This window comes from Oryza sativa, chromosome 4 (assembly GCF_034140825.1).
Source record: "Oryza sativa Japonica Group chromosome 4, ASM3414082v1".
In the NCBI taxonomy this organism is placed as follows: domain Eukaryota; kingdom Viridiplantae; phylum Streptophyta; class Magnoliopsida; order Poales; family Poaceae; genus Oryza; species Oryza sativa.
In genome coordinates, this window is record NC_089038.1 from 8,917,861 (window position 1) to 8,943,944 (window position 26,084).

The 26,084-nt window shown below is 46.7% G+C and overlaps 2 protein-coding genes across 2 annotated transcripts; one reads left to right on the plus strand and one right to left on the minus strand.

The window, feature by feature from the left end:
* The first annotated feature begins 4,627 nt into the window (after window positions 1-4,627).
* LOC107280604 (uncharacterized) lies at window positions 4,628-5,293 on the plus strand. Its single transcript, XM_066309734.1, has one exon. The coding sequence runs from the start codon at window positions 4,628-4,630 to the stop codon at window positions 5,291-5,293; it is 666 nt and encodes a 221-aa protein (XP_066165831.1).
* A 14,594-nt stretch (window positions 5,294-19,887) lies between these two features.
* LOC9267537 (uncharacterized) lies at window positions 19,888-23,241 on the minus strand. The gene is made up of 7 exons (XM_026024587.2): window positions 23,160-23,241; window positions 21,874-21,992; window positions 21,589-21,737; window positions 21,095-21,511; window positions 20,960-21,019; window positions 20,777-20,890; window positions 19,888-20,698 (listed from the first exon to the last, which is right to left on the minus strand). Exons 3-7 carry the CDS (start codon window positions 21,625-21,627, stop codon window positions 20,318-20,320), a joined length of 1,011 nt encoding a protein of 336 aa, XP_025880372.1. The 5' UTR covers window positions 21,628-21,737; window positions 21,874-21,992; window positions 23,160-23,241; the 3' UTR covers window positions 19,888-20,317.
* Between the last annotated feature and the right edge of the window lie 2,843 nt (window positions 23,242-26,084).

Sequence of the window (26,084 nt, forward strand, 5' to 3'; positions counted from 1 at the left end):
CTCGCTAGTCGCAATTTATCAGATTTCTCGAACCGGCTTGAATTCGAGATTTCCATTTAGGAATAGGTAGAATCCAAATACCAGAAATTCTGAAACCGTCCAAAACGGATTTACCGCCGGAGATAAGGATAATGGGGAGGGGTTGTGTGGGGGTGGGGGCGGCGGCGGCGGGAAGGGGGCCACGTGGTGGTTTCTTTTTTTTTGATTTGGACGGTTAATTGTATACGAATTTTGTATATGTGTATATATAATTTTTTGTGAGTAAATTTCACCGAACTACAGGTATTTTACCCAATCTATCATAAAACTATAGATTTAGTGCATCCGTTATCACAAAACTACATATTTTATCATTCACCGTTAGATCCACTGTCACCTCACATGTGGAACCCATCCGCAGTCTCAGGAACCTTTAGGATGCACCATCTTTCGCTGTCACGTCAGACGCTTGCGTGGTTGAATGATTATATGAACAGAACAAGCATCCTTTTCTTGGAAGGAATCGGACCCCTTGGTGTCCTACAACTACATTATTTATTATTGTTATACGTATAAGAAATGCTAATTTCCCTTTATTAACCATGAACAAACAAGACGGTGGGTTGTATCTTGTGGGTATAGTTGTTCACCTCTAGCCAGATTAAAACTATTTGAATAGACATGTAACGGTTATGGGCGAACGATCAGATTCACCGTCATTAGTCCCACTCTCTTAATTAACTGGACGTAATGAACTAGTGTAGTTCAGAAGGTATGGTTGGGCCTATTCATTGTGGTGTAGCAATATTTAGTGGATATTCAAGTAGTCAACTGTTTTACTATTTTAAACTATAAATGTTTTACAACCGCTTTTATGCAAATAGCCACAAACCTCACTTGTTTCGCCTTGCACAATTGCATCGTTGGTGTGGTTTGCTGAGTACGGTGGTTGTACTCAACCTTACTATTATTCCCCTTTTTAGAAGTGTTGTGCTTCTAAGCTGAATACGATGTTAGAGGACCAAGGCTTTTACCCCAATTGAGTTTTTGCCTGTGGATTGGAGCTGAAGCCCCACTAGGATCGCATTTTTCCACTGATGTTGCTTTCTTTTCGGTGTGAGGACTAAGTGCTCATCTATAAGTATTTACTCTTTATTAACGTCTGGATCTATATATTAATTTGTCATTTTGTGTACCCTGCTTGATTCCTGGATAGGGGTTTATACACAAGATAGTCTGAAAAATTGGGCTAAATTTCTTTGTGTGACACATTCCGTGCCATTCTCCGAGTTGTCTTGCCAGAAACGCTGCTCCTTCGAACCCCCTCTTGTGCAACAAGAGGAATGGTTAGCTCCCGACAATTATTACTACTGAAATTTTGGGTTAGGTAACAGAATCTCCCTTGTATATTCTGGAAGGAAAACACAAGAGAGGCATTTGGACCATGTTTTAAAGTATACCCTTGCACAAGATAATCCTCGTTAATAATGGAGCAAGGTTGGGGAATGTCTATGATGGTGATGGGACCATTCAGACTTTAAAAGCAATACGAGAAATTATGGATATGCATTCAATTGGTCCTGCCATCTTAACATATTCTAACCATTGTTTAATCATGGGTTTTGTCAAGGTTACAAATAAGGTATACCCTCTATCCTTGGATATATGTTGTATGCCAACACGGTATACCTGTGCGTATACGGATATTTCCTGTATGCATTAAGGAAATCTATTACGAGATAGAAATAGAGTTCACAGATGGACGGAGTCCTATTTGGAAAAAACTGGGTCGTTACCATTTTGTGAGGGGCCCGATATCTCCGAGTCCCACTTGAAGATCAACTGATCCGCGGTATAAAATGGACCCCCCGGGCATGACCTAAGGCATCGAATCTCACCACCAACACATCCACCACAGCCTATGAAGCCGGAGCCTACAGGAGCCAAGTCGCCTGGTGATCTAGTCGAACCAACTCGATTACGATCTCGTTGGTATCATCAAGTTCCATTATTCCCTTTGTAATCTGTGACTTCCATCATATAATCCCATACCAATTGGATTAGGGCTATTACCTGTCAAGGGGCTTGAACCAGTATAATCCTTGTCTTCTATTTGCTTGATGTCGTATTATGTAGATCCTCGTACCAGCGTACCCCAATACCCTCCCTATCCGGTCTACGGGCATCCCCCGTTGGCAGTGGCGCGCCAGGTAGGGGGACTTGGTGCTCAAGGTTCTACTACTATGACTTCAAACTTTTTCGACGACAGCGTCGACCCCGGCATCAACCAAGGATCTTCAACCTCAACGATGCTGGTGCGGACCCAAGTCGGCGAAATCATCTTCCCGGTCTATACTACGATGCCGATCTCGACTAGCCCAGTAATGGCCGGAAGCGAGAGCGATGTGGCTACGACCCCAACAGACTCCATGTTGAAGGATCCTCCCGCAGAAGCGGAAAACGGAACATCGACAACGTCTGAGCCCGATAAGGATCCTAATACGGCCCAATCTTGTCCTTCCGACAAGGAGTATGAGCCGACGAGGACAACTTCTGAGGCAACAAGGTCCTGGTGTCCTATCCACAAAACCAGAAAACACACCTTGCAAGCTTGCTGGGTTTTTCTTGACGTACAAGCCGAAATCCGTGCCTGCAGAGAGCACGGAATTCACCGTACTTCTCCAACCCATGATGTCTATTGTCCTATCCACAAGACGAGGAATCACGATCTTTCAAGCTGCAAGGTTCTTCGCAGCGCCATGCGGATGCCACCTCCTAAGGTCCAGCAGTCACAAATCTCTCCTAGAGATGCGGACAAGGAACGAGGAGCGGCAACCATCTCAGATCGATTCGTTGGGGTAATCGATGTCGATCCCCACGAACCATCTGTTCTACATTTGCTCGAAGACCAGGCCTCGTCGTCGACAAGTACACCACATGACGTGTATGCTATCGATGGGACTAGCACGTCTAGGGGTGGCAACACGGAAACGGAGGATCAAGAGGTTACACCGGCACATCACATCAGGACCATCAACGCAATACTGAGGGAAACCCCTTATGATCCCGTTCTGAACGATGATCTCGAACAGTGAACAGAACGACTACGGGAATCAGTGGCCAACCTCAGCAACGCGTTCGAGGAGGCCGCTGCCAGGGTACCACCAGAACAACCACCAACCGGCGGTGCTAATGGCGAACTACCTGAGCAGCGGGCATCACCTCGTCAAGCCACCCCTCCGCCTCGTGGCACCAGTGATCTCCGTGACCATCTGAATGGCCGCCGAGAAGCACGACGCACGCGAGACAATGAAAATCGTTCCCGACATCGCGTCTCTTCGCGACGTCACGAGAACGAAGAGCAAGGAGGACATTTGAGCGAGAACCAAGACCATGATAATCGCCACAACCGCCGCGAACACGATAATCGCGAACAGCGGATGCCTGGCGATACTAGGCGAGGGTGCCGCCGTAATGATGACGACGACGGAGATCAGTGCCGGGACAACAACGGTGGGCGACGACAAGATTCTCGAGAACCCGGCATCATCCTCGTAATCGCACACCGGAACCGAGTGACTCATCGTCATCGTCATCATCCTCATCATCTTCGTCATCGGACAGACATCCACGGAGGACATATGATCGCCGACAATCCACCGCCCCTGGCGGCGTTGTAGGGCTTTCAGTTGTGCCCTACGAGATGTCCGATGGCCTGAGAGATTTTGACCGGGAGCGATAGAGAAGTACGATGGAAGCACCGACCTTGAGGAGTTCCTTCAGGTGTATTCCATAGTACTCTACGCTGCCGGAGTAGACGACGACGCATTGGCAAACTATTTGCCGGCGGCATTGAAAGGATTTGCACGTTCATGGCTGGTTCACCTCCCGCCCTACTCGATTTCTTCATGGGCAGGTCTGTGGCAGCAATTCGTCGCTAACTTCCAAGGAACATATAAGCGCCACACGATTGAGGACGACCTACACGCATTGACGCAGAATCCAGACGAATCATTGAGGGACTATATTCGGTGCTTTAATGAGTGCAGAAATACGATCCCCGAGATCACCGACGCTTCTGTGATCCGTGCTTTCAAATCCGGTGTCCGAGATCACTACACCACCCAGGAGTTGGTGACAAGACGAATCACGACTGCTCGCAAGCTATTCGAGATTGTCGATTGTTGCGCTCACGAGAACGATGCCCTAAGACGCAAGAACGACAAGCCGAAGACAGGGGGAGAGAAAAAACTAGCCAAGGACGCACCTGAGTCAAGCAAGAAGAAGAGTCACAGGAGTGGGAAACGGAAAGCCCAAACGGAGGTCCTCGTAGTAGAATATGTGGACCTGCCCAAACACCCAGACCCACAAGGCGACGACACAAAGAAAATATGGTGCCCTATACACAAGTCGGACAAGCACTCTCAAAAAGGCACTCGCAAAGCAACTGGCATTGGAGAAGGGCAAGCGAGTACGTGTAGTCGAGAAGGCCGCTGAAGCAGCTACTCAGGACTCAGACTTAGCATACCCAGACTCCGACCTCCATGTCTCGCACATTTTCGGAGGTTCCACGGCGTACTCCTCAAAGTGAGAGTACAAGAAAGTGGAGCGCGAAGTCTATTCGACATGGCAGGGGGCTGCACCCAAAATGAAGTGGTCAGAGCAGAAGATCGAATTCTTAGAGGCAGACCACCCCAAGAATGCTGTCACCTCAGGGCGATATCCGATCGTGGTTGAGCCCACTATTCGGAATATCAAAGTTGCACGGGTTCTCATCGACGGCGGTAGCTCCATCAACCTACTCTTCGCTAGCACCTTGGACGCAATGGGGATCCCACGAAGCGAGTTGACGCCCACTGACCAACCCTTCCATGGAATTACCTCTCAGTCGTCATCCAAGCCATTGGGCAAGATCACGCTTCGTGTGACTTTCGGCCAAGCAAACAACTTCCGAACAGAGCAGATCACCTTTGATGTTGCTGAGTTTGACATAGCATACAATGCCATCAGCGGGAGAACTGCACTCGTGAAGTTCATGGCCACATCTCACTACGCCTATCAAGTGTTCAAGATGCCTGGGCCGAAGGGAACAATCACTATTCAAGGGAACGCGAAGCTGGCGGTACAGTGCGACAAGCGGAGCCTCGACATGGTCGAGCACACCCCCAACCCACCCGCCACAGCTGAGCCACTCAAGAAAGTTAGCAAAACAAACAAGACGCCGAAGCCAGATGGCGCAATCAAGATCGTTCCGCTCTCCAGTGCCAACCCCGGCAATACCGTCAAGATCAGGGCATCACTGGACGTGAAATAGGAACTCGTGCTTATCACCTTCCTCCGCGACAATGCAGACGTGTTCGCTTGGCAGCCATCCGACATGCCGGGGGTCCCCAGGGAGGTGATTGAGCACAAACTCATGGTGCGACCCGATGCCAAGCCAGTAAAACAAAAACTGTGGAGATTTGCACCAGACCGGAAACAAGCCATACGAGAAGAGCTCGACAAACTTCTTAAAGCTAGCTTCATCAGAGAGGTTCTCCATCCAGAGTGGCTAGCCAATCCAGTCATGGTGTGCAAGGCCAACGGGAAGTGGAGGATGTGTGTTGACTTCATCGACCTCAACAAGGCGTGTCCCAAGGATCACTTCCCTCTTCCTCGAATAGACCAATTGGTGGACTCCACAGCTGGTTGTGAGTTGTTAAGCTTTCTTGATGCCTACTCCGGCTACCACCAGATCAGCATGGCAAAAGAGGATGAGGAAAAGACAGCATTCATCACGCCGTTCGGTGTATTCTGCTACATTAAGATGCTGTTTGGACTAATAACCGCAGGAAATACTTTCCAACGCACGGTCCAAGGGGCACTTAACGATCAACTTGGGAACAATGTCGAGGCCTACATCGATGACATTGTTGTCAAGACCAAGACAAGCGACTCATTGATCGATGATCTTCGGGAAACGTTCGACAACCTCCGACGATATTGCCTCATGCTCAATCCAGAGAAGTGCATGTTCGGAGTACCATCGGGCAAGCTACTCGGATTCCTCGTTTCTGGAAGTGGGATCGAAGCAAATCCCGAGAAGATCAAGGCAATTGAGAACATGAAGTCGCCCACAAGACTCAAGGAAGTCCAGAAGCTAACTGGATGCATGGCGGCATTGAGCAGATTCGTCGCTAGGATGAGAGAACGAGGACAACCCTTCTTTGCTCTGCTGAAGAAACAAGACAAATTTCTGTGAACACAAGAAGCCGAAGACGTGTTCCTCGCACTCAAACACTACCTGTCAAATCCCCCTGTGCTTGTTGCCCCCAACCTAATGAAGAATTATTCCTCTATATTGCCGCCACACCATATTCTGTGAGTACCGTCATTGTTGTCGAGAGCGAGAAGGTGCAAAGACCAGATTATTACGTCAGCGAAGCTCTCCACGACGCAAAGACAAGATACCCACAGATTCAAAAACTGCTTTATGCAGTAATCATGACATCAAGAAAGCTACGCCACTACTTCCAAGCCCACAGAGTCATAGTTGTTTCCTCCTTCCCTCTTGGTGAAGTCGTGAGAAATAAAGACGTTGCCAGCCGCATTGCGAAATGGGTAGTCGAGCTAAGCCAATTTGATGTTCATTTTGTGTCACGAATAGCCATCGAGTCCCAAGTCCTCGCCGATTTCGTAGCTGACTGAACTATGCCCGACAACAGGCCAGACAATCAGACCGATAACGAGACATGGACAATGGCATTTGACGGTGCACTCAATAGCCAAGGAGCAGGGGCAGGGTTCATCTTGACATCTCCTTCGGGAGATCAGTTCAAGCATGCAATTCACCTCAACTTCAGGGCGACCAACAACACAGCCGAGTACGAAGGACTACTCGCTGGGATAAGAGAAGCAGCCGCACTAGGAGTCAAGCGACTAATCGTGAAAGGGGATTCCGAACTAGTCGCAAACAAGGTGCACAAAGACTACAAGTGCTCTAGCCCTGAGTTATCCAAGTACCTCGCAGAAGTCAGGAAGCTGAAGAAAAGGTTTGATGCGATCGAGGTCCAACATGTATACCGCAAGGACAACATCAAACCAGACGACCTAGCACGACAAGCATCAAGATGAGAGCCACTCGAACCTGGCACCTTCCTGTACGTCCTGACAAAACTATCGGTGAAAGAGGCAAACGACGAAGATAGCACAGTCGTCCCCGACATCGGCTTAGGGGCTACAGAGGCAGGATGCACCGTTGCCGACATCGAGACCACAGACGACTGGCGGACCCCACTCATCAAGTTCCTGAGAAGTGACGAGTTGCCCGAGGACGATGCAGAAGCCGAGAAAATAACCCGACAAGCCAAGATTTATTGTATGATCGGCAACGATCTATACAAGAAGGCGCCAAATGGGGTACTTCTCAAATGCATCTCATTCGACGACAGCAAACATCTCCTCCTCGACATAAATGAAGGGATCTGCGGGTCACACGCCGCAGGTCGGACATTAGTCAAAAAAGCCTTCCGACAAGGGTTTTTCTGGCCGACCGCGCTCAAAGACGCTTGCGACATGGTTCAGCGGTGTGAAGCCTGTCAATTCCACAGCAAGCACACAAGGCTACCAGCGCAAGCGCTCCAGAATATCCCTCTTACCCATTCTCGTGTTGGGGGCTCGACATACTCGGACCATTCCCGCGAGGACAAGGCAGCTACAGGTTCCTATTCGTGGCGATCGACAAGTTCACCAAGTGGATTGAAGCGATGCCCACCGGGTAAATCAAGGCTGACAACGCCATTGAGTTTATCAAAGGGATATTCTGCAGATATGGATTGCCTCACCGCATCATAACAGATAACGGCTACCAGTTCATCAGTGCCGACTTCCAGGATTACTGCATTAGATTGGGAGTAAAGATATGCTTTACCTCAGTTTCTCACCCTCAGAGCAATGGACAAGTCGAGAGGGCAAACGACATAGTACTATAAGGGATCAAGACCCGTGTCTACGACAGACTCATGTCACACGACAAGAAGTGGGTCGAAGAACTCCCCTCTGTCCTATGGGCCGTGAGTACCACACCGACAACGTCCAACAAGGAGACACCCTTCTTCCTCATGTATGGCTTAGAAGCCATGCTCCCCACGGAGCTACGACATCAAAGCACACGAGTACAGAAGTACTCCGACGAGGATCAAGAGGAGCAGCGAAGCAACGATGTGAATCTACTCGAGGAACATCGAGAAAGAGTTGCCGTCAGAGCAACCAGTTACCAACAGTCCCTTTGCCGATACCACAAGAAGCGCATCAGAGCACGCACGCTTTCGAGCGGCGATTACGTCCTCCGACGGGTTCAAAGCGAAGCAGGGCGTAACAAGCTCTCACCCAAGTGGGAAGGACCATACACGACCACGCAAGTCTTGCGACTTCAATAAAGTTGATTTCAGGTAAAGACTATGATCAAAGAGTTCCTTCCCGACGACCCCTTACCACGACGACACCTAGCGTTGAAACCTATCCTCATGTCCCTTTACGCCATCTTGACAAGGCCTCTGAGAACCTAAGAGAACTTCGGCTGGGGATGCCCAGAGCGGATAAGGCCTTGTCGGATCATGTAGAGACAAACGACCATGTAAGATCTGGTCATGTAAGAGTCCTCGTCGTGCGTATTAACCAAACCGTGTAATCGGAAATTGAGTTTTCCAACTTCACGGCTGGGGGCTAGTGTCAGTGCTTTTTCAACCAAGGCAGGTCAAGGGTCCAAGAGCCTTATCCTCCAAGAACGATTCTCCGACGACAAGGCTGGGGGCTAGGGAGAGTGTATGACTCAAGTGACTGATCGGAGTCGCAAAGTGAGAAAACACTCATACACAGCATATCCAGAGTAAGAGAACTTAGCTAGATAGATTCCTTTCCTATTTTACAAGTACCTCTTACAATTCGTAAATATCCCAAAATATATTACATGTCTCCCCGAGATATTTTCTACAGGATACGAAGACTACCAGGACGGCCAACGCCAATCCATGGATTAAAAGACCTTCCGGCGAGTGGCGCCATCGACTTCGCCAGATCGTCTATCTCTGCGGGAGCCCTCCGAGAACGTGAGAACCCTTCATCGAGGAACTCGAGGTGCAGCTGCGGGCGGTGATCTCGGATACAGGTCAGCACATGCCCTCTGGCATAGCGGCTCGATCAACGACACTCCTGTTTCAGGGCCTCGTCGATACGCTTGCCGATGCCTTCGAGTTGGGTGCAGGCCCTATTCAACCACGAGATATATCCGGCCGCTGACTCCTCGGGATTCCTGCGAGGTACTTGGAGCTCCCTACAGACTCCAGCCATTGCCGTACAATAGCTCCTGAGGTACGCGTGGAACCACACCTCGCGACCTCGGAGGGCTTCCACGGCTTGGTCTTTCTTCACTTCCACCGTGGTCCTCTCGAGTTTGGCCACCTCGAACTTCGTCCTCCAGTACTGGATTCGACGATCTCGGTCGGCCAACGCGCTCTCGAGGTCTGCCCAACACGGAAAGGACTGAGTCAAGCTGTCCTTCTCTCCCGAGAACAAACCAAATTAAGTCAATCCAAACAAAAGAGCAAAGGAAGTGAAGCCCAAAGTACCAACCTAAGGACGTTATTGCCATGTTCGTCTCCGCGGACAGGCTTTGATCGACGTCATCCTGCGGCACGTATGGCTCAAGCGCAAGTGCCGGAACGATTACCGGTGTCTCAGGCTGCCTGCGCTGCTGGACATCCTCAATATCGACATCTCTACAATGACAACAAAGTACTCGGAATCAACATGCTAAGAAAACAAAGGAAACAACCGCATACACAAGGGCAATTTGAACCTACAAAAGTTTTACAGCATAATTGGTGGTTAAGGGAATTAAAAAAGGGGGACCACGGATTCCCCTAGGTCACCGACCTCCTCCATTACGCCCCGACGCGCGTCATCAGTGCCCCCTGATCCAAAACCTTTTTAAGGTCAAGATCACAGTGCGCCAACCTCACGCACGTGAGGACGTGGCACACCCCAGTGTAGATCCCGTTGGACGTCTCCTCGCCGATCCTGGCCGCATGCTTGGAGGGGATCTCCTCCATCGCCGTAGCCAGCTTCGCAAGCGAGGACGTCAGTGAGAACTGATCAGGGTTCGCCGGGATGGTAGTCGTGACGCCGCATTCCCCGGCGAGCTGATGTAGGCCGGTGTATGACACCCGCAGTGAGCCACGGATCTCCGACAAGTTGTTCTCGAGCTCCGACATCCGGTGCTCGAGTCCTTGCTGCTGCCTTTCATTGCCGGCCACCAGCTCCCTCATCTTCAGGAGGTCCTCGCGGGCCTCCGCCAGGTCGTGTGCTAGTTTGTCGGCGCGCTGGTTCGCCAACGACGCCGCCGTCCTGGCCTCCTCGATCTCGCGGCCTATGCCACGAGCACCAGCCTAAAGGATGTGCTCCATCTCGGCCTGGAGCTCCCCCTAGGTGAGGGCATCAGCAGGCGGGCCCCGAGCGGGCACAAGGTCACCGGCGGGGCCGCTTGGTGTCACCTCCTGGTGCCTAGTCATGACCACGACATCTGTCGAGGCCGCTGCAGGGGATGCACTGGAGGCCGCACCAGACCCGTCTTGCGCCGCCTTTGCTCGCACCGCCTTGCGAAGAGTTTCCGCGATTTCATAAAATCAGGCGATCAAGGTTTTGTGAATAAAAAGACTTCAAAAACATCTACTTACTTCTCGCCAAGTGTCACTAGCCTCTGCCTTCGCTGGGGCGGGGGAGATGCATCCGAGGCCTAAGCAAGATAGCAAGGTGTGAGGTCAAAATATTCCGACTACGCGTTAAAAGACAAGAGAGGCTTACCAATCAATTAGGCGCCTTCCGACGGGTCCCGAGTATGGAGGAGAATTTCCTCCCCTTCTTCGGAACATTGCTGCCGCTCGTCGTAGCAGCAGCAGCAGCAACGTCGGACGCCTCCTTTGTGATGCCCTCCTTCAACGACGTCGCCTCTTGATGGTCTGCAAGCGGCCCTATGACATCCGTCAGAGGGAGAGCCTGCGTACATGAAGTCACGATGCGATCCCTAGAAGACAGAAGTAAAGGAGTCATCGAGTACACTCACGTTGATTGCGGCTTCGCGTTCAGCCGGCCCCTTCTCGCAAAGAGTCGCTCGCCGTCACGGGGCTGCTGGTCATCACCTGGCCGACGCGGCGTGCCACGGTTTCACTGTTTAAACCAGTAGATCGAGAACATGAACTCGATAAGTCAGGAGAAACAGGCACATCCGGAACAAAATCTGGAATACAAGAAAAATACCCCAGAGGAGAAACCCGGGTCGCGTCCTCCGGCCTAGAGTAGTCAATGGCCGGGTGGGCACGGGCCTGGAGCGGTTGGATCCGCCTACCAATGAAATCGGTAGCGACTTCGTACCCCGACAACCCTCGTACTCGGAGGTCATCCACAATATCGATGAAAGACTGGAGGGAGGGAGTCAGGGCGGGTTTGGCGGTCCACTCTGGAATCTTGTCTGGTTGTTCCTCAGGGACAACAAGGACAAGATCCGAGTTTTCTATCTAAAGATAGAACCATCTCGCCCGCCATTTGCTGCGAGAGGAAGGGCACTGGAAGGGGATGTAGCACGACTTCAGGCCATCCCAATGTCGGAATCCGACGCACCTAGATATCCTATTGGATTCCATCCAGCATAACTCGTAGTAAAAATGGAAGAGATCAAGGAATGGCTCTACCCCAATGTAGGCCTCACAAAGATAAGAGAAGATACTGAGGAATGTGATGAAATTGGTGTTCAGGTGAAGCAAGGAAAGGCCGTATAAGTTCAAGACGAGAAGAAGAAATTCGGAGGGCGGAGGAAGAAAACCTCAAGAAATGTAATCCTCAACCGCAACCATGCGGCCCAAGATGGGTTCGAGTTCAGTACCTCCTGCTTCCCTCTCCATGGTCCCGCGACCAGGGAGGGTGCCGTCGTCCTGCAGTTTCTTCAGGGACGCGGTGGTGGAGGTGGACTTGTCGAGATCCATCGTCGCCGGAGATCGCCGGAGAACAAATTGAGATGAGCAAGCTAGGGTTTTTTCTGCGGGAGCGGAGAAGACGAGGGGCGTGTGAAGGCTGGAGAGTTCTTTGGCAAACGGACTTCAAAATGGATTCCCAAAATCCCCTTAAATAAGCGCACCACCGACGGTGCGTATTCCAAGGAAAGGAGAGAGATTGCCGCTGGAAAATTCTGGGTCCGTTACACGCAACGGTTTTTCGGACTTGAATTTAAATTCACTCATGACCGTTGAACTTCGTATGGTGTTGTCGATAACTCTTCGTCTCTACGGTTCCCACACCGAGATCGACCAGATGAGAACGACAACGATTCTGACATCAGAAGTCGCGATCGGTTACATGAGTTCATTTAAGTAGAAGTCGGGGGCTACTGTCAGGGTTACGGATAAGGTATACCCTCTATCCTTGGATATACGTTGTATGCCGACACGGTATACCTGCGCGTATACGGATATTTCCTGTATACATTAAGGAAATCTATTACGAGATAGAAACGGAGTCCACAGATGGAGGGAGTCCTACTCGGAAAAGACTGGGTCGTTACCATATCGTCAGGGGCCCATATCTCCGAGTCCCACATAGAGATCAACTGATCCGCGGTATAAAAGGGACCCCCCGGTGTTAACAACCAAATTTGGTAATATCGGCATCGGAAAAGAAGATTAGATCGAAATGGAGTCGAAGGCGGAGATCGATTCGAGAATAGAGTAAGAATCGGCTGGAGTCCAGATCGGCTACGATTAGGATCGGCTGGGTTTGAGTCGGACTGGGTAAGCCGATGCAGCCGATTCCGACAATACGACTTTGTGTATGACATCGGGTTGAATTGAGGTACTTCGGGATGATTGCCACACATGGATAGAGTCCTGAGAAGGCAATTGTATCTATTAATTAGGATATTTTATATAATTTTCTTAGAGATATGTTTGGTCAAAAGTCTGCCGCAAAGACTTATGGTATCTTAGAGTTTGTTAGAGATAAGAGTCGTGTCCGGTATGGACATAGTTTGTAATTTTCGGGTATAAATAGAACCCGAACCCCATGTAATCAATTAACACACATGTTTAATACAATTTCGGCGCATCGCCACCCTTTTGCTTTAGTTTTATTTCGACGAGTTCTTGCTTTCGGGTTGAGCTGCATCGGTTTCGATCTTCAACAAGAGGTAAAACTTGTTATGATGGCTTGCGTTCTCAGGATTAGTGCTTCCATCTTTATGATACTCTAATCTTGTTTATGTAATTCATCAAGTTATCATATATCTTACATAATCTCTGGCAATATCGCTATCTAACCTACAATCGGCTAACATCTGTTAATAGATGGCAGCCGATTAGGTTAGATTTTGACGTTGATTTAGATTATATAAGATATCCACCACTCTATGAAACTTCCGGCGGTTTGATTGTCTATACATTGTTCTTCTTTTCATACTTAATGCTGCACCACCTTCGGCTCCAGGCCAATTGGTCAATCCCCGATTGCTGATAAGAGAACAACCACAACACGCTGGACAGAATGTGGATCGGCTAACACAAGACCAGGTTGCATCTATGTTTTTGCCTCTTCAAAATACTGTCGATCCATCCCAGCAGCAGCCGATTCAGCAAGCACCGCCAAGGCAGCAGGTTGTGCAACCTATCCAGCAAACACTGCCAATTCAACAAGTTGTGCAACCGGTTTAGCAAACACCGCCAATCCAACAGGTTGTGCAACCAGTTCAGCAGACGCCACCAAGACGGCAGGTCTTGCAGTCGATTAAGCAGCAAGTTCCAATGAATGCATTGGCTGGGTTTGTAACACCTGGTGGTCAGCCTATGCAACATGCTGCAAATGAGGTTGTCCCAGAACACTTAGTTCATCATGTACAACCAGATGGCACAGTTGTTCCTCAAGTTGTTCCTGAACACTTGGTGTGTAATATTCAGCCAGACCTTCAAAATTACCAGGGGGGCAGTTTAAACTATCAGTATCAGCCACCATCTCCTCATGTTCAGTATCAGCAAGCAGGATTGGCTCAACCCCAATTTGTTCCTCAATACAACTAATTCGAGCCTATGCCACAACAACCACAAGGAACACCTCAACAGCGACCATGGGCCGATTTGATTGCAGACGTCATGAAGGAGCAGTCTGGACTTAGGCCTAAAGATGGTGGAAATCTATATCGATAGCCATATCCTGAATGGTTCGAGAGAGTTCCTCTACCTAACCGGTTCAAATTTCTAGATTTTTCAAAGTTCTCAGGGCAAGATAGTACATCGACTTATGAGCACATTAGCTGATTTCTAGCTCAGTGCGGTGAAGCATCGGTTGTGGATGCCTTGAGAGTTAGGTTATTCTGGTTGTCTTTGGCTGGATCGGCCTTTACTTGGTTTTCCTCTTTACCATATGGATCAATTAACAGTTGGGCTGATCTAGAGAAGCAATTTCATAGCTATTTCTATAGTGGGATTCATGAGATGAAATTGTCCGATCTAACGTCGATCAAGCAGAAGCATGATGAGCCGGTGCATGAGTATATTCAGAGATTCAGGGAGATGAGAAATAAGTATGACAGCCTAAGTTTGATTGCTGCCCAGTTAGCCGATTTGGCTTTTCAGGGTATGATTGCTCCAATTAGGGAGAAGTTCTCATCTGAAGACTTTGAAAGCTTGTCACACCTTACACAGAAGGTAGCCTTGCATGAACAAAGGTATGCAGAGGCAAGGAAAAATTCTAGAAAGATTAATCATGTATATCCTTATATATATGGGTCGGACGATGAGGATGATGATTCTGAGATAGCTGCAGCCGAGTGGGTAAGGAGTAAAAAGGTTATACCATGCCAATGGGTAAAGAACTCTGCATACCAGTGGGTATGACTTTGACATCACTAAGGCTGACAAGATTTTCGACTTGCTACTCCGAGAGAAGCAGATTCAACTTCCTGCCAGTCATACAATTCCATCGGCTGAAGAATTGGGCAAGAAAATGTATTGCAAATGGCATAATTCTGGGTCTCATACGACTAATGATTGCAAGGTCTTCAGGCAGCAGATCCAAGCGGCTATTGAAGGGGGCAAAATCAAGTTTGACGACTCTAAGAGGCCGATGAAGGTTGATGGCAATCCTTTTCCTGTTAATATGGTGCACACAGCTGGCCGAACAGCCGATGGGGGCCGTGCAAGGGGTATTCAGGTAAATTCGGCTAAGATTATCAATAAATATCAGAGGAAGTATGACAAGTAGCAGGAGAAGCATCATGAAGAAGATGACGATGGCTTTGATCCTCATTGGGGTTGTGAGTTCTTTAGATTCTGTTGGAATGGCGGTATGAGGCTGCCATCTATTGAAGACTGTCCTGGGTGCAGTGGTATTGCCGAGAGCTCAAGCCGATCATATAGTAGGGGCAGTCGGCTAAGGCAGACAAGAGTTCCTGTTCATCAAAGATTGGGTCCAGTGAATCAAGATCGTGGCCAGGAGGACAATGAAAACAGAAAAAATCAATGGTGTCCGTTTGGTATCTTTACGAAGAATCAAAAGAGAAAGGTTCAAAGATTGAGGAACAGGGAGCGCTTTCTGGAGGTCGAGCAGGAAATTAACCATCGGCTGAAGAAAACAAAGCCGAGGCAGGAGTGGCGTGTTAAGAATTAGGTTCCTGTAGCCGATGAAGCCACAACTGATCAGGCAAAAAGGTTAGCTAAAGGAAAAGGCGTCGTAACTGCTTTGGTCAACATGGTTTTCACGTTGCCTACCGAGTTTGGGATGAAGCAAGCCGATGCCGATGAAGTTGAAGAAGAATCGGCTAAATTGATTTTGTCACCAGAGCAGGCGGTTTTTGAGAAGCCAGAGGGGACAGAGAATCGGCATCTTAAGCCATTGTATATAAATGGTTATGTCAATGGGAAGCCAATGTCCAAGATGATGGTCGATGGTGGGGCTGTGGTAAACTTGATGCCTTACGCTACATTTAGAAAGTTGGGTAGAAACGCTGAAGATCTCATCAAGACAAACATGGTGCTTAAAGACTTTGGCGGTAATCCATCAGAAACCAAAGGAGGTTTGAATGTGGAGCTGACAGTCGGCAACAAAACCATCCCTACAACATTCTTTGTCATCGACGGGAAGGGTTCTTATAGCTTGTTGCTTGGAAGGGATTGGATTCATGCTAATTGTTGCATTCCTTCAGCCATGCATCAATGCTTGATTAAGTGGCAAGGCGACAAGATTGAAATTGTGCCAACCGATAGGTCAGTCAATGTTGCCAGTGCTGATTTAGCTCTTTGGGAGATGGATGGTCTTGAAATTGTGCCAACCCAAGCTATTATTTTGAGGGCGTCGTGGAGGGTTCAGATGTCTACAACAAGGACACAGTAGATGATTTCGATGACAAACAAGGACAGGGTTTTATGTCGGCTGATGATTTGGAAGAAATTGATATAGGTCCAGGTGATCGACCAAGGCCGACATTTATTAGTAAGAATTTATCTGCAGAATTTAGAACCAAGTTAATAGAGCAGTTGAAAGAATTCAGAGATTGCTTTGCTTGGGAGTATTATGAGATGCCTGGACTCAGCCGATCGATTGTTGAACATCGGCTACCTATTAAACCAGGGGTTAGGCCACACCAGCAACCTCCGAGAAGATGTAAAGCCGATATGCTTGAACCTGTCAAGGCTGAGATTAAACGATTATATGATGCTGGTTTTATTCGTCCTTGCCGATATGCTGAATGGGTTTCTAGTATAGTTCCTATTATCAAGAAAAACGGCAAGGTTAGGGTGTGCACTGATTTTCGAAACTTAAATAAGGCTACCCCGATGGACGAATATCCAATGCCAGTGGCCGATCAGCTGGTTGATGTTGCTTCGGGACATAAGATTTTGAGTTTTATGGATGGTAATGCAGGATATAATCAAATCTTTATGGTTGAAGAAGATATCCATAAGACAGCTTTTAGGTGTCCTGGTGCAATCGGCTTGTTTGAATGGGTTGTGATGACTTTCGGCTTGAAGAGTGCTGGAGCTACATATCAAAGAGCCATGAATTACATATACCATGATCTAATCGGCTAGTTGGTTGAGGTTTACATTGATGATGTGGTTGTTAAGTCTAAAGAAATAGAGGACCACATAGCCGATTTGAGGAAGGTTTTCGAGAGAACCAGAAAATATAGCCTGAAGATGAACCCGACAAAATGAGCTTTTGGTGTATCGGCTGGCCAGTTTTTGGGATTTCTTGTTCATGAGAGGGGAATCGAGGTGACTCAAAGGAGTGTTAATGCGATCAAGAAGATTCAGCCTCCGGAGAACAAGACAGAACTACAGGAGATGATCGGCAAGATAAATTTTGTTAGAAGGTTTATTTCTAATCTGTCTGGAAGGTTAGAGCCTTTTACACCATTGTTGAGATTAAAAGCCGATCAGCAGTTTACTTGGGGGCAGAGCAACAGAAGGCTTTGGATAATATTAAGGAATATCTTAGCTCTCCTCCTGTTTTGTTTCCTCCACAGAAAGGAATACCTTTTAGGTTATATCTGTCAGCCGGTGAGAAGTCAATCGGCTCAGACTTGATTCAGGAGTTGGATGGAAAAGAACGAGTTGTATTCTACCTCAGTCGTCGGCTCTTGGATGCTGAAACTAGATATTCCCCTTTGGAGAAGTTATGCTTATGTCTGTATTTTTTGTGTACAAGGTTGAGGCATTATCTACTATCCAACGAGTGTACTATCATATGCAAGGCCGATGTTGTCAAATACATGTTATCAGCTCCAATTTTGAAAGGAAGGGTTGGAAAGTGGATATTCTCTTTAACTGAGTTTGATCTTCTGTATGAGTCGCCGAAGGCAATTAAGGGACAAGCTATAGCCGATTTTATTGTGGGACATCGTGATGATTCATTCGGCTCGGTCGAGATTGTGCCATGGACTTTATTCTTTGATGGGTCGGTATGTACTCATGGTTGTGGCATCGGCTTGGTTATAATTTCCCCTCGAGGGGTATGTTTTGAGTTTGCTTATACTATTAAACCTTATGCGACTAACAATCAAGCTGAGTATGAGGCAGTGCTTAAAGGGTTGCAATTACTCAAGGAAGTTGAAGCCGATGCTATTGAAATCTTGGTGGATTCTTTGCTAGTAATTAGTCAATTGTCAGGAGAATATGAATGCAAGAATGATACATTAATGGTTTATAATGAGAAGTGCCAAGAATTGATGAAGGAGTTTCGGCTGGTTACTTTAAAGCATGTATCTCGAGAACTAAATATTGAAGCTAATAATTTGGCCTAGGGGGCATCGGGGTATAAGCTGATGATCAAAGATGTTAGGGTTGAAATTGCAGCAATGACAGCCGATGATTGGAGGTATGATGTGCATCAGTATTTACAGAATCCATCTCAATCGGCTTCTAGGAAATTGAGATATAAGGCGTTGAAGTACACTCTATTGGATTGATGTGGTGTTTCTTAAGTGTTTGAATGTCGATCAGGCTAAAGTTGCAATCGGCAAAGTTCATGAGGGAATTTGTGGTACTCATCAATCGGCTCATAAAATGAAGTGGTTACTTCAGCGTGCAGGATATTTTTGGCCGACAATGCTGGAAGATTGTTTTAGATATTACAAAGGGTGTCAAGACTGTCAAAAGTTTGGGGCAATTCAGCGAGCACCGGCGTCGGCTATGAATCCTATCATTAAGCCATGGCCATTTAGAGGTTGGGGAATTGATATGATCGGTATGATAAATCCACCATCGAGTAAAGGACATGAGTTTATATTGGTGGCGACTGATTACTTCACCAAGTGGGTAGAGGCGATTCCTTTGAAGAAGGTTGATTCTGGGGATGCAATTCAATTTGTTCAAGAGCATATAATCTACCGGTTTGGTATTCTTCAAACTATTACAACTGATCAAGGCTCAATTTTCGTGTCCGATGAGTTTGTTCAGTTTGCCGATAGCACGGGTATCAAATTGTTGAATTCTTCACCATATTATATACAAGCTAATGGGCAAGCCGGGGCATCTAACAAGAGCTTGATCAAATTGATTAAGAGAAAAATTTCTGATTATCCTCGGCAATGGCATATTCGGTTGGCCGAAGCATTGTGGTCTTATCGGATGGCGTGTCATGGATCGATCCAAGTTCCTCCTTATAAACTTGTTTATGGACATGAGGTTGTTTTGCCATGGGAAGTTAGGATCGTCTCTAGAAGAATGGAATTACAAAATGATTTAACAGCCGATGAATATTACAACCTTATGGCCGATGAGAGGGAAGATCTGGTTCAGTCACGATTGCGAGCCCTTGCAAAACTTACTAAAGATAAGGAGCGTGTTGCTCGGCATTACAATAAGAAAGTAGTCCCCAACGATTTTTCGGAGGGAGAACTTGTATGGAAATTGATTTTGCCGATTGGAACTCAGGATAGCAAATTCGGCAAGTGGTCGCCGAATTGGGAAGGACCGTTTCAAATTTATAAAGTTGTGTCTAAAGGAGCTTACATGTTGCAAGGACTTGATAGACAAGTTTATGGTAGAGCACTGAATGGTAAATATTTGAAGAAATATTACCCAAGTGTTTGGGTTAATGCATGATCGGCTGATGTTGCCGATACATGATAGCCGATGTATTTTCATCGTCTAGAGATGGCCGATATTGTTATATTGCCCTTAGTCGTTTTTCTTCCAATTGTAATCGGTTGTGCTTTGCCGATATACAATGGCCGATATTGTTATATCGCCCTTAGTCGTTTTTTCTTCCAATTGTAATCGGTTGTGATTTGCCGATATACAATGGCCGATATTATTATATCGCCCTTAGTTGTTTTTATAATTTTATCAATGCTATTGACATTATAAAATTAGGGGGGCACATATATTCAAAAAATGAAAGTGAAAATTTTTGAGAAAAATTGGAAGTTATGTTAATCGGCACAAAGGATTGTTAAAACAGCGGGGTATTAAGGCATCTTAGCCGATTACAAAAATTTCTAAGTCCTATTACACAAAAGTTATTGAGACAAGTACCGTTGGATAGCCAAAATAGCCCTTTGCCTAATTTGTTTGACTTCTTCAATAGCTTGGGCATCTTGAGCATCGGTTCCAGAAATGACCTTCAGGGACTTGGTTAGGTCAGCAACATTCTTGATAGCCGATTTAAGCCTTGCTTTCTGCTCTTCGACAGATTTTGGGAGATCGGCTAGCCTTTTGTGCTCCATATCTAGTTCAGCATTGCATTCTTCAAGCTGTGCCAAGAGATCGATCTTGCGAGCTTTGAGCCGATTAATATTGGACTTAATCGGACCCTCAGATAGCTAATCTAGTTTGACTTTTTCTTCATGCACAAGCTGTCGATTGACCTGGATTGTGGCTTCAATCTCCTTGCACTCACGGCGTTCGGCTAGTCTTTGATTGGCTTTTTCCAGCTTGAACTGGTTTTGCTCGAGATAAGCGGCTGGAGTTAGGACAGCGGCCAGTTCTTCGAGAATCAGAGCTTGAACTTCATGTAGCCGTGTCCTAATTGATCCATAGTCGACCACTAAGCTATCTAAAGAAGAGGCCTCTAGCCGACAAGAGATATCTTCAAGTGTTTTCTTCACATCGTCAGATAAGGGGGCTAGCGCTTTGCTTGAAGTATCCTCTTCTGCTTCATCAAGATAATCTCTGATGTCAAAAGAAATCTGATCGGCTAGAACCTGCAGGAACAATTCCGGGAGATATTAAGAGCTAGGTCAATATAGCCGATCAGATTTCTTGAATAAAAGGAAACTTACTGGGATAGTAGGAGCAGCTGGTTGTTCTTCTTCCCCAATATGATGACTCCCTACAGCCGATGGAGTCCGGTCACTCGACGATTGCAGTACAGGAGGAGAAGGAGGGGGAGGAGGCTACAAAATAGACAAGTATTATATGGAGTCAGCTGAGATTGACTAGTAAAAGAATAAAAGATATCTTACTGGCGGAACTGGCTTGACAATTGTTGTTGTTGATTTCTTCTTTACAGCAGTTTTCTTCTTCTGTAGTTACAAAGTTTATGAGTAATCGGCCGAAAAGTGAAATAATTACAAAGGAGATTGAAGAGAGCTGTTTACTCTTAAGAAATGAGTGGGGGCAGAAGGAGTCAGAGGCGTCTGCTTGGGTAATGCCGATGGCGTTTTTTCTGTGTCACTCACTTCAGCTACAGCCTGATCAACATCGTCTTCAATGTCTTCTTCATCCAGAGCTCGTTCAATGGATGGATCCAAGGCAAGCAGGTCATCGGTCGGCTTGGTTTTCTTAGACTTGACCTTTCTCTTTGGAACTAGAGCCAAAGTGCCCATAGCCGATGATCTAGTTTTTCTTTTCTTGCTTACATCGGTTGGTTCTCTGATTAAGCCTTGAAGAAGAGTTGAAGTCTTGGGGGCATGGTAGCCGATGACGGGGGGAGATGGTCCACCTCCATTTGGGATCAAACCTGGGGCATATTGGACACCACTGTTGCTTTGACGTGGAGGGGAAGAGTCGATTGTCTGCAAAACGAGAACAAGAGATTAGTCAAGTAGTGAATCGGCAGACAATTATTGAACTTAATAATGACAAGGTTTACCTTGGGTATGATGTCAGGGAATAGGTCTGTCATGTACATCGAAGCTGATTGTTGAAACAAGTGCAACTTCCACTCACCCCACCATCTGTCGAAGTTTCTGCTCTTAAATCCCGCCAACTCGATATTGTCAATACTGCCCAGAGGGGGTCCTGTGTCACGCCCGGAAATTCACTAGTAATTTCCGAACTTATTTGTGCACAAAATCCTCGTCCAGGAATCAGCCGAGGTACACAAACTGACAATTTAATATACAAATCCATCTTAATAATAACGTTACATACTTACAAAAGAAAAGAAAACAGCAGCGGAATAACGATCTAGCGATGGCTTCAGCTCCACTCCCACAGGCAGCTCAACTGGGGTATAAGCCAAACGTCTTCTCCTTCTGGATCCTTTATCTTCAACTGAGGTTTGATGATTATTGCAAGAATGAGCATATGACATACTCAACAAGCCACACAGCAAATATGCAAGTGCACAAGGATTCCAAAGGATGGCATAATATAGGCTCATTTGCAAAAGCAGCGTTTAGCAAAGATTTAAGATAAGTAAAACAGTAGAGTAATTAATCATCAATTTTAATCAACACTGAACAGCACACCCATGCTGCTCAGGCCCAACCAAACCTGAACAACCAACCCCGGTCGTACAGATCAAACCTCCAAACCAGGAATTATCCATTCCAAACCAGGAGTCAAATTAATTATCACATTATTAACATTGATGAGTAGTGTGAGACTAATCACGAAAAACATTGCTCAACTCGCCCATAACCGCGGGCACGGCTATTCGAATAGTTTTACTCTGATCAGAGGTGTACCACTGTACCCACAAGACACAACCCCACATCATGTCACCATGTGCCTCAATACCACCACGGTACCTCGGAAAGGAGTTGTGACAATACCCCTTGCATAACATAATCCATTACAGCGCACCTTTCCTGGATCATAATCACCCCCTTATAAACAAGGCATGGACTCCCCAGCGACCCCCGTGGACTTCTCGCCACTTCACAGTCTGGCGCACTATATTGAATCATGCTATATAAAAGATAAAGCCGTTGCCCACGCTGGCTTGTGGTTGGCACGATAAATGTTTCACAACAGTAGCTCGCGAACCGGTCCTTAATTGCCATGAGCACGACCTTCAAAACCATGTGCTCACAACCCATCATTAATCATATTTTAATTACCAATTAATTATCATAACACGATTAACCATCGTGAGCTACCATTAAATATAACCATAATTAATAATGTAGTATATATGATTCATCCCATTAGTGAGCTAATGTTTCTAAGCATGGCTAAGCAATTATATATATAACATTTAGCTGAACCAAACCAATACATAAGGTTCAAGCTAATCAATTTATTACCCAAGGTATCAAGGAATAGGGCACTCAATGCAAATTGGCCATAACAAAGGAAAAGGTTCACACCACCCGGTGACATTCGAAAATAAATGTGGTGACATTCGAAAATAAATGCACAGTTGAAATAAATAGAGAATTTAAATATAGGATCAACATGCTCAAAGGAATTGTGTTTAGGATCTGTGTGACTTGCCTTGCAATAATCGGTCTTCAATTAATCTTCTTGAATACTTCCGGCGCACTCACGAACCTTCGCAACGACGGAAACGACAAGCTAACACGCAAAACGAAGAAAAAGACTAATAAAAACCAAATAAACAGTACATATAAAGTAAACAAACATGTAGATCATGATTTTAGATGAATTTAGCAACTTGAACCACCTGAAACGGATCTACGGTTATTTAGTTATGATTTTCCGAAGATTTAATCTATTAGAAAAACAGGAAAAAGAAAAACCGATGATGACATGATGACATCACCAAAGGTGGCCGGCTAGGATGGCAAGCTCGCCGGAGATTGGATGATCGGCTGCGAATTTGGAGGACATGTACGCGTAGAGGACGACGAGACGAACCCAACGGTACTCACCCTCGAGCCAAACGACAAACGACGACGGCCGGCGACGAAGGGGCGGCGACGGCGGCTCGGCTTACACGGGGACGGCGGCGCTCCGGTGGTCGGCGACGACGGGGAACGGGCGGCCGGGCTTCCCCTCACCACGGCGCACCTAAATGCGGCGACGACGGAGGTGGCGGCGCTACCTCGCCGGAGATGGCTGGCGGCAACATGTGAGCTAGGCGGCGGTGGCGGCGAGGCTACGGGACACGGGAGACCACGAGAGAGGGGGCAAACGAAAGAGGAGGACTAAGGGGTCCTATTTATAGCCTTGGATTGAAGAGATCGGACTCCTCCCGCAAGAAATCGATCCGGGAAATCAAAAACTCGGTTTTGGAGATAAACTCAAAAACGAGTTCGATTCGGATAAAATACTCAACGGTTTGCTCCGATTCTTGGGGAAAAGGATAAAGGAGGATGAGAGGATCAAAACCCCGCAAACAATCGGAAGAAAAGGGGAGAGATTGGGGAGAAAACGGCGCGGCAAAGCGGCTCGGCAAGGCGACTCGGCTCAGCTACAGCCGGCGGCTGGAGCTGGAAGATGAACAGTAGCGCGGGGGAGGTCAAGAAGACTTTTGGGCTGGGCCGGAAGGGAGCAACAAAGGACTTCCAAAATAATAAATTAATCAATGAGATGATCTTTGAATTGTTAAAAATACTTCCAATGCTCAAATAAATCCCAGAAAAAAATCCTGAAAATACTTGGACACTCAAAGTACTTAACAAAATTATAATTAGACCATTTAATGATTAATTTAATATGTGGGTAATTACTGAAATGCTCTTTGTATGATTAAAATTAGGAATTGAGCTCCGAAAAATCCGAGAATATTCCAGAGAGTATAATTAACCACGGAGAATTTAATAAAAAATTAAATCCATCCATGCTTTATATTTAGAAAATTTTATTTCCCACATTTAACTTCACTTGTAAATTAATGAACATTTAATATAAATTCTAATAATAATTTATTAAATAATTTATAAATCCTGAAACGAAAATCAGGATGTGACATCCTGGGAGGTTAAGCAGCCGATCCATCATCAGAGTTGATGTGATTTCTCCTCGGCACTGGATCTTATCGGCAAAGAATAAGCCGATTGGGAGTTGGCCTAGTCCAAGTTGTCTAGCCGAGCTCATTGGGTGATAAAACTTATAGGAGACCTGGATGTTTCTTCCTTGGTGAATGCCAACAGGAAGGATGCATGGGCTGATTGCAGCTGTGAGAATTTCTCTGGATTTTTGGAATTCTTCATGATTGATGTCTTCAAATCTAAAGTTTGATGGAAGTTCAAGATTTGTTGAATCTTCATAAGGGAACCAAACCCGTGCATCTTTCTAAAAGCCTTCATAGAAGCTGTAGAACCAATCCTTGAGCAGCTCAGCCGATAGCTTTGCTCCAGCATCGGTTGGTGTGGATGCATATTCTCCGTATGATGTGCATCTGCGATGAGTGCGTTCTTCTCGATCGTCTCCTACAATCGGCTCTGGCAATGGGAACTCAGCTTCTGTCACAGACGGCAGATTGGCAACTTTCATGACCATCAGGTTCAACCAGGTTTGCAGCAGCCAGCATGGTCCACCTGCACCAACTACTGAGCCGACGGCTATCTTGGCCGATGCATTGTTCAATGTTTGGTATAGATAGCCGAGGAGGATTTTGCCCAAGGGAAATTGTTTCTTTGATTCTAGAGCTTCGGCTACAAATTGCCAATTGGTTGTAGGGCCACAGCTGGATCCACTGAAGAGGAATTTTTCTAGCCACATTAGCAAGAAAGCTAAATGCTCTCGAGGAGTAACAGATCCTTGGCCCATATATGCTGCCACATAACCAGACCAGCCACCTATGCTTTTGGTTCTAAAATCAAACTGATTTTTGGTGTTCATGCTCATGGGATTAGCCGGTGAGGTTACATCTAAACCGGTGATAATGGTAATGTCGATCAAAGTTGGAGTCATCGGCCCTTAGTTGAACAGGAAGGCATTGATGGTGTTGGACTAGAAATAGGTGGCGGCAGCCATCAGAGGTTCGTCCTTGGCAGAATTAGCTATGGTGAGGGCAAGTGCTTGGCCGATCCCAATCTCATCCTAGTGAACTTTCTTACTAGCCGACACGCGCTGGTACCATGTGGTCCAACTCTTCTCAGGGGTAGTTTTCTCAAGAGATGGCCAAGACTTGAAAGTATTCTTCCTATGACCCAGATTAGGGTTGGCTAATCTAAAAGGGATTCTGTTGGTTTCACCAGTGATAAAATCAGTGGGGTCAAGATTGCCGATTGGACCAAGGAAATAGTGGTTTTCATGTGACAGGCTGGGAACTGCTACTAGGTGAGAAAGGTGCTGCAAATCCAAAGGAATCGAGAAGAAGAAAACATGATGAAAAAGGGGTAAATCGATTTGATGCGAAGAAAAGGAATCTAGCCGATGAGAACTTACCTCAGCGTACTCGGCTGATGGCGCGGTAGATGGGCTGGCGGAGGACGACATCGCTGTGGGTGG

Excerpts from the sequence above, each read along its gene's own strand:
- LOC107280604 (XM_066309734.1), top strand. The coding sequence starts at position 4,628 with ATGAAGTGGTCAGAGCAGAAGATCGAATTCTTAGAGGCAGACCACCCC.
- LOC9267537 (XM_026024587.2), bottom strand. The coding sequence starts at position 21,627 with ATGTACATGACAGACCTATTCCCTGACATCATACCCAAG. Across the intron at positions 21,020-21,094 it reads CCCCCACTCATTTCTTAAGA|AAGAAGAAAACTGCTGTAAA; the intron begins GTAAACAGCTCT and ends TTGTAACTACAG. Across the intron at positions 20,699-20,776 it reads CAGCTGCTCCTACTATCCCA|GTTCTAGCCGATCAGATTTC; the intron begins GTAAGTTTCCTT and ends TTGTTCCTGCAG.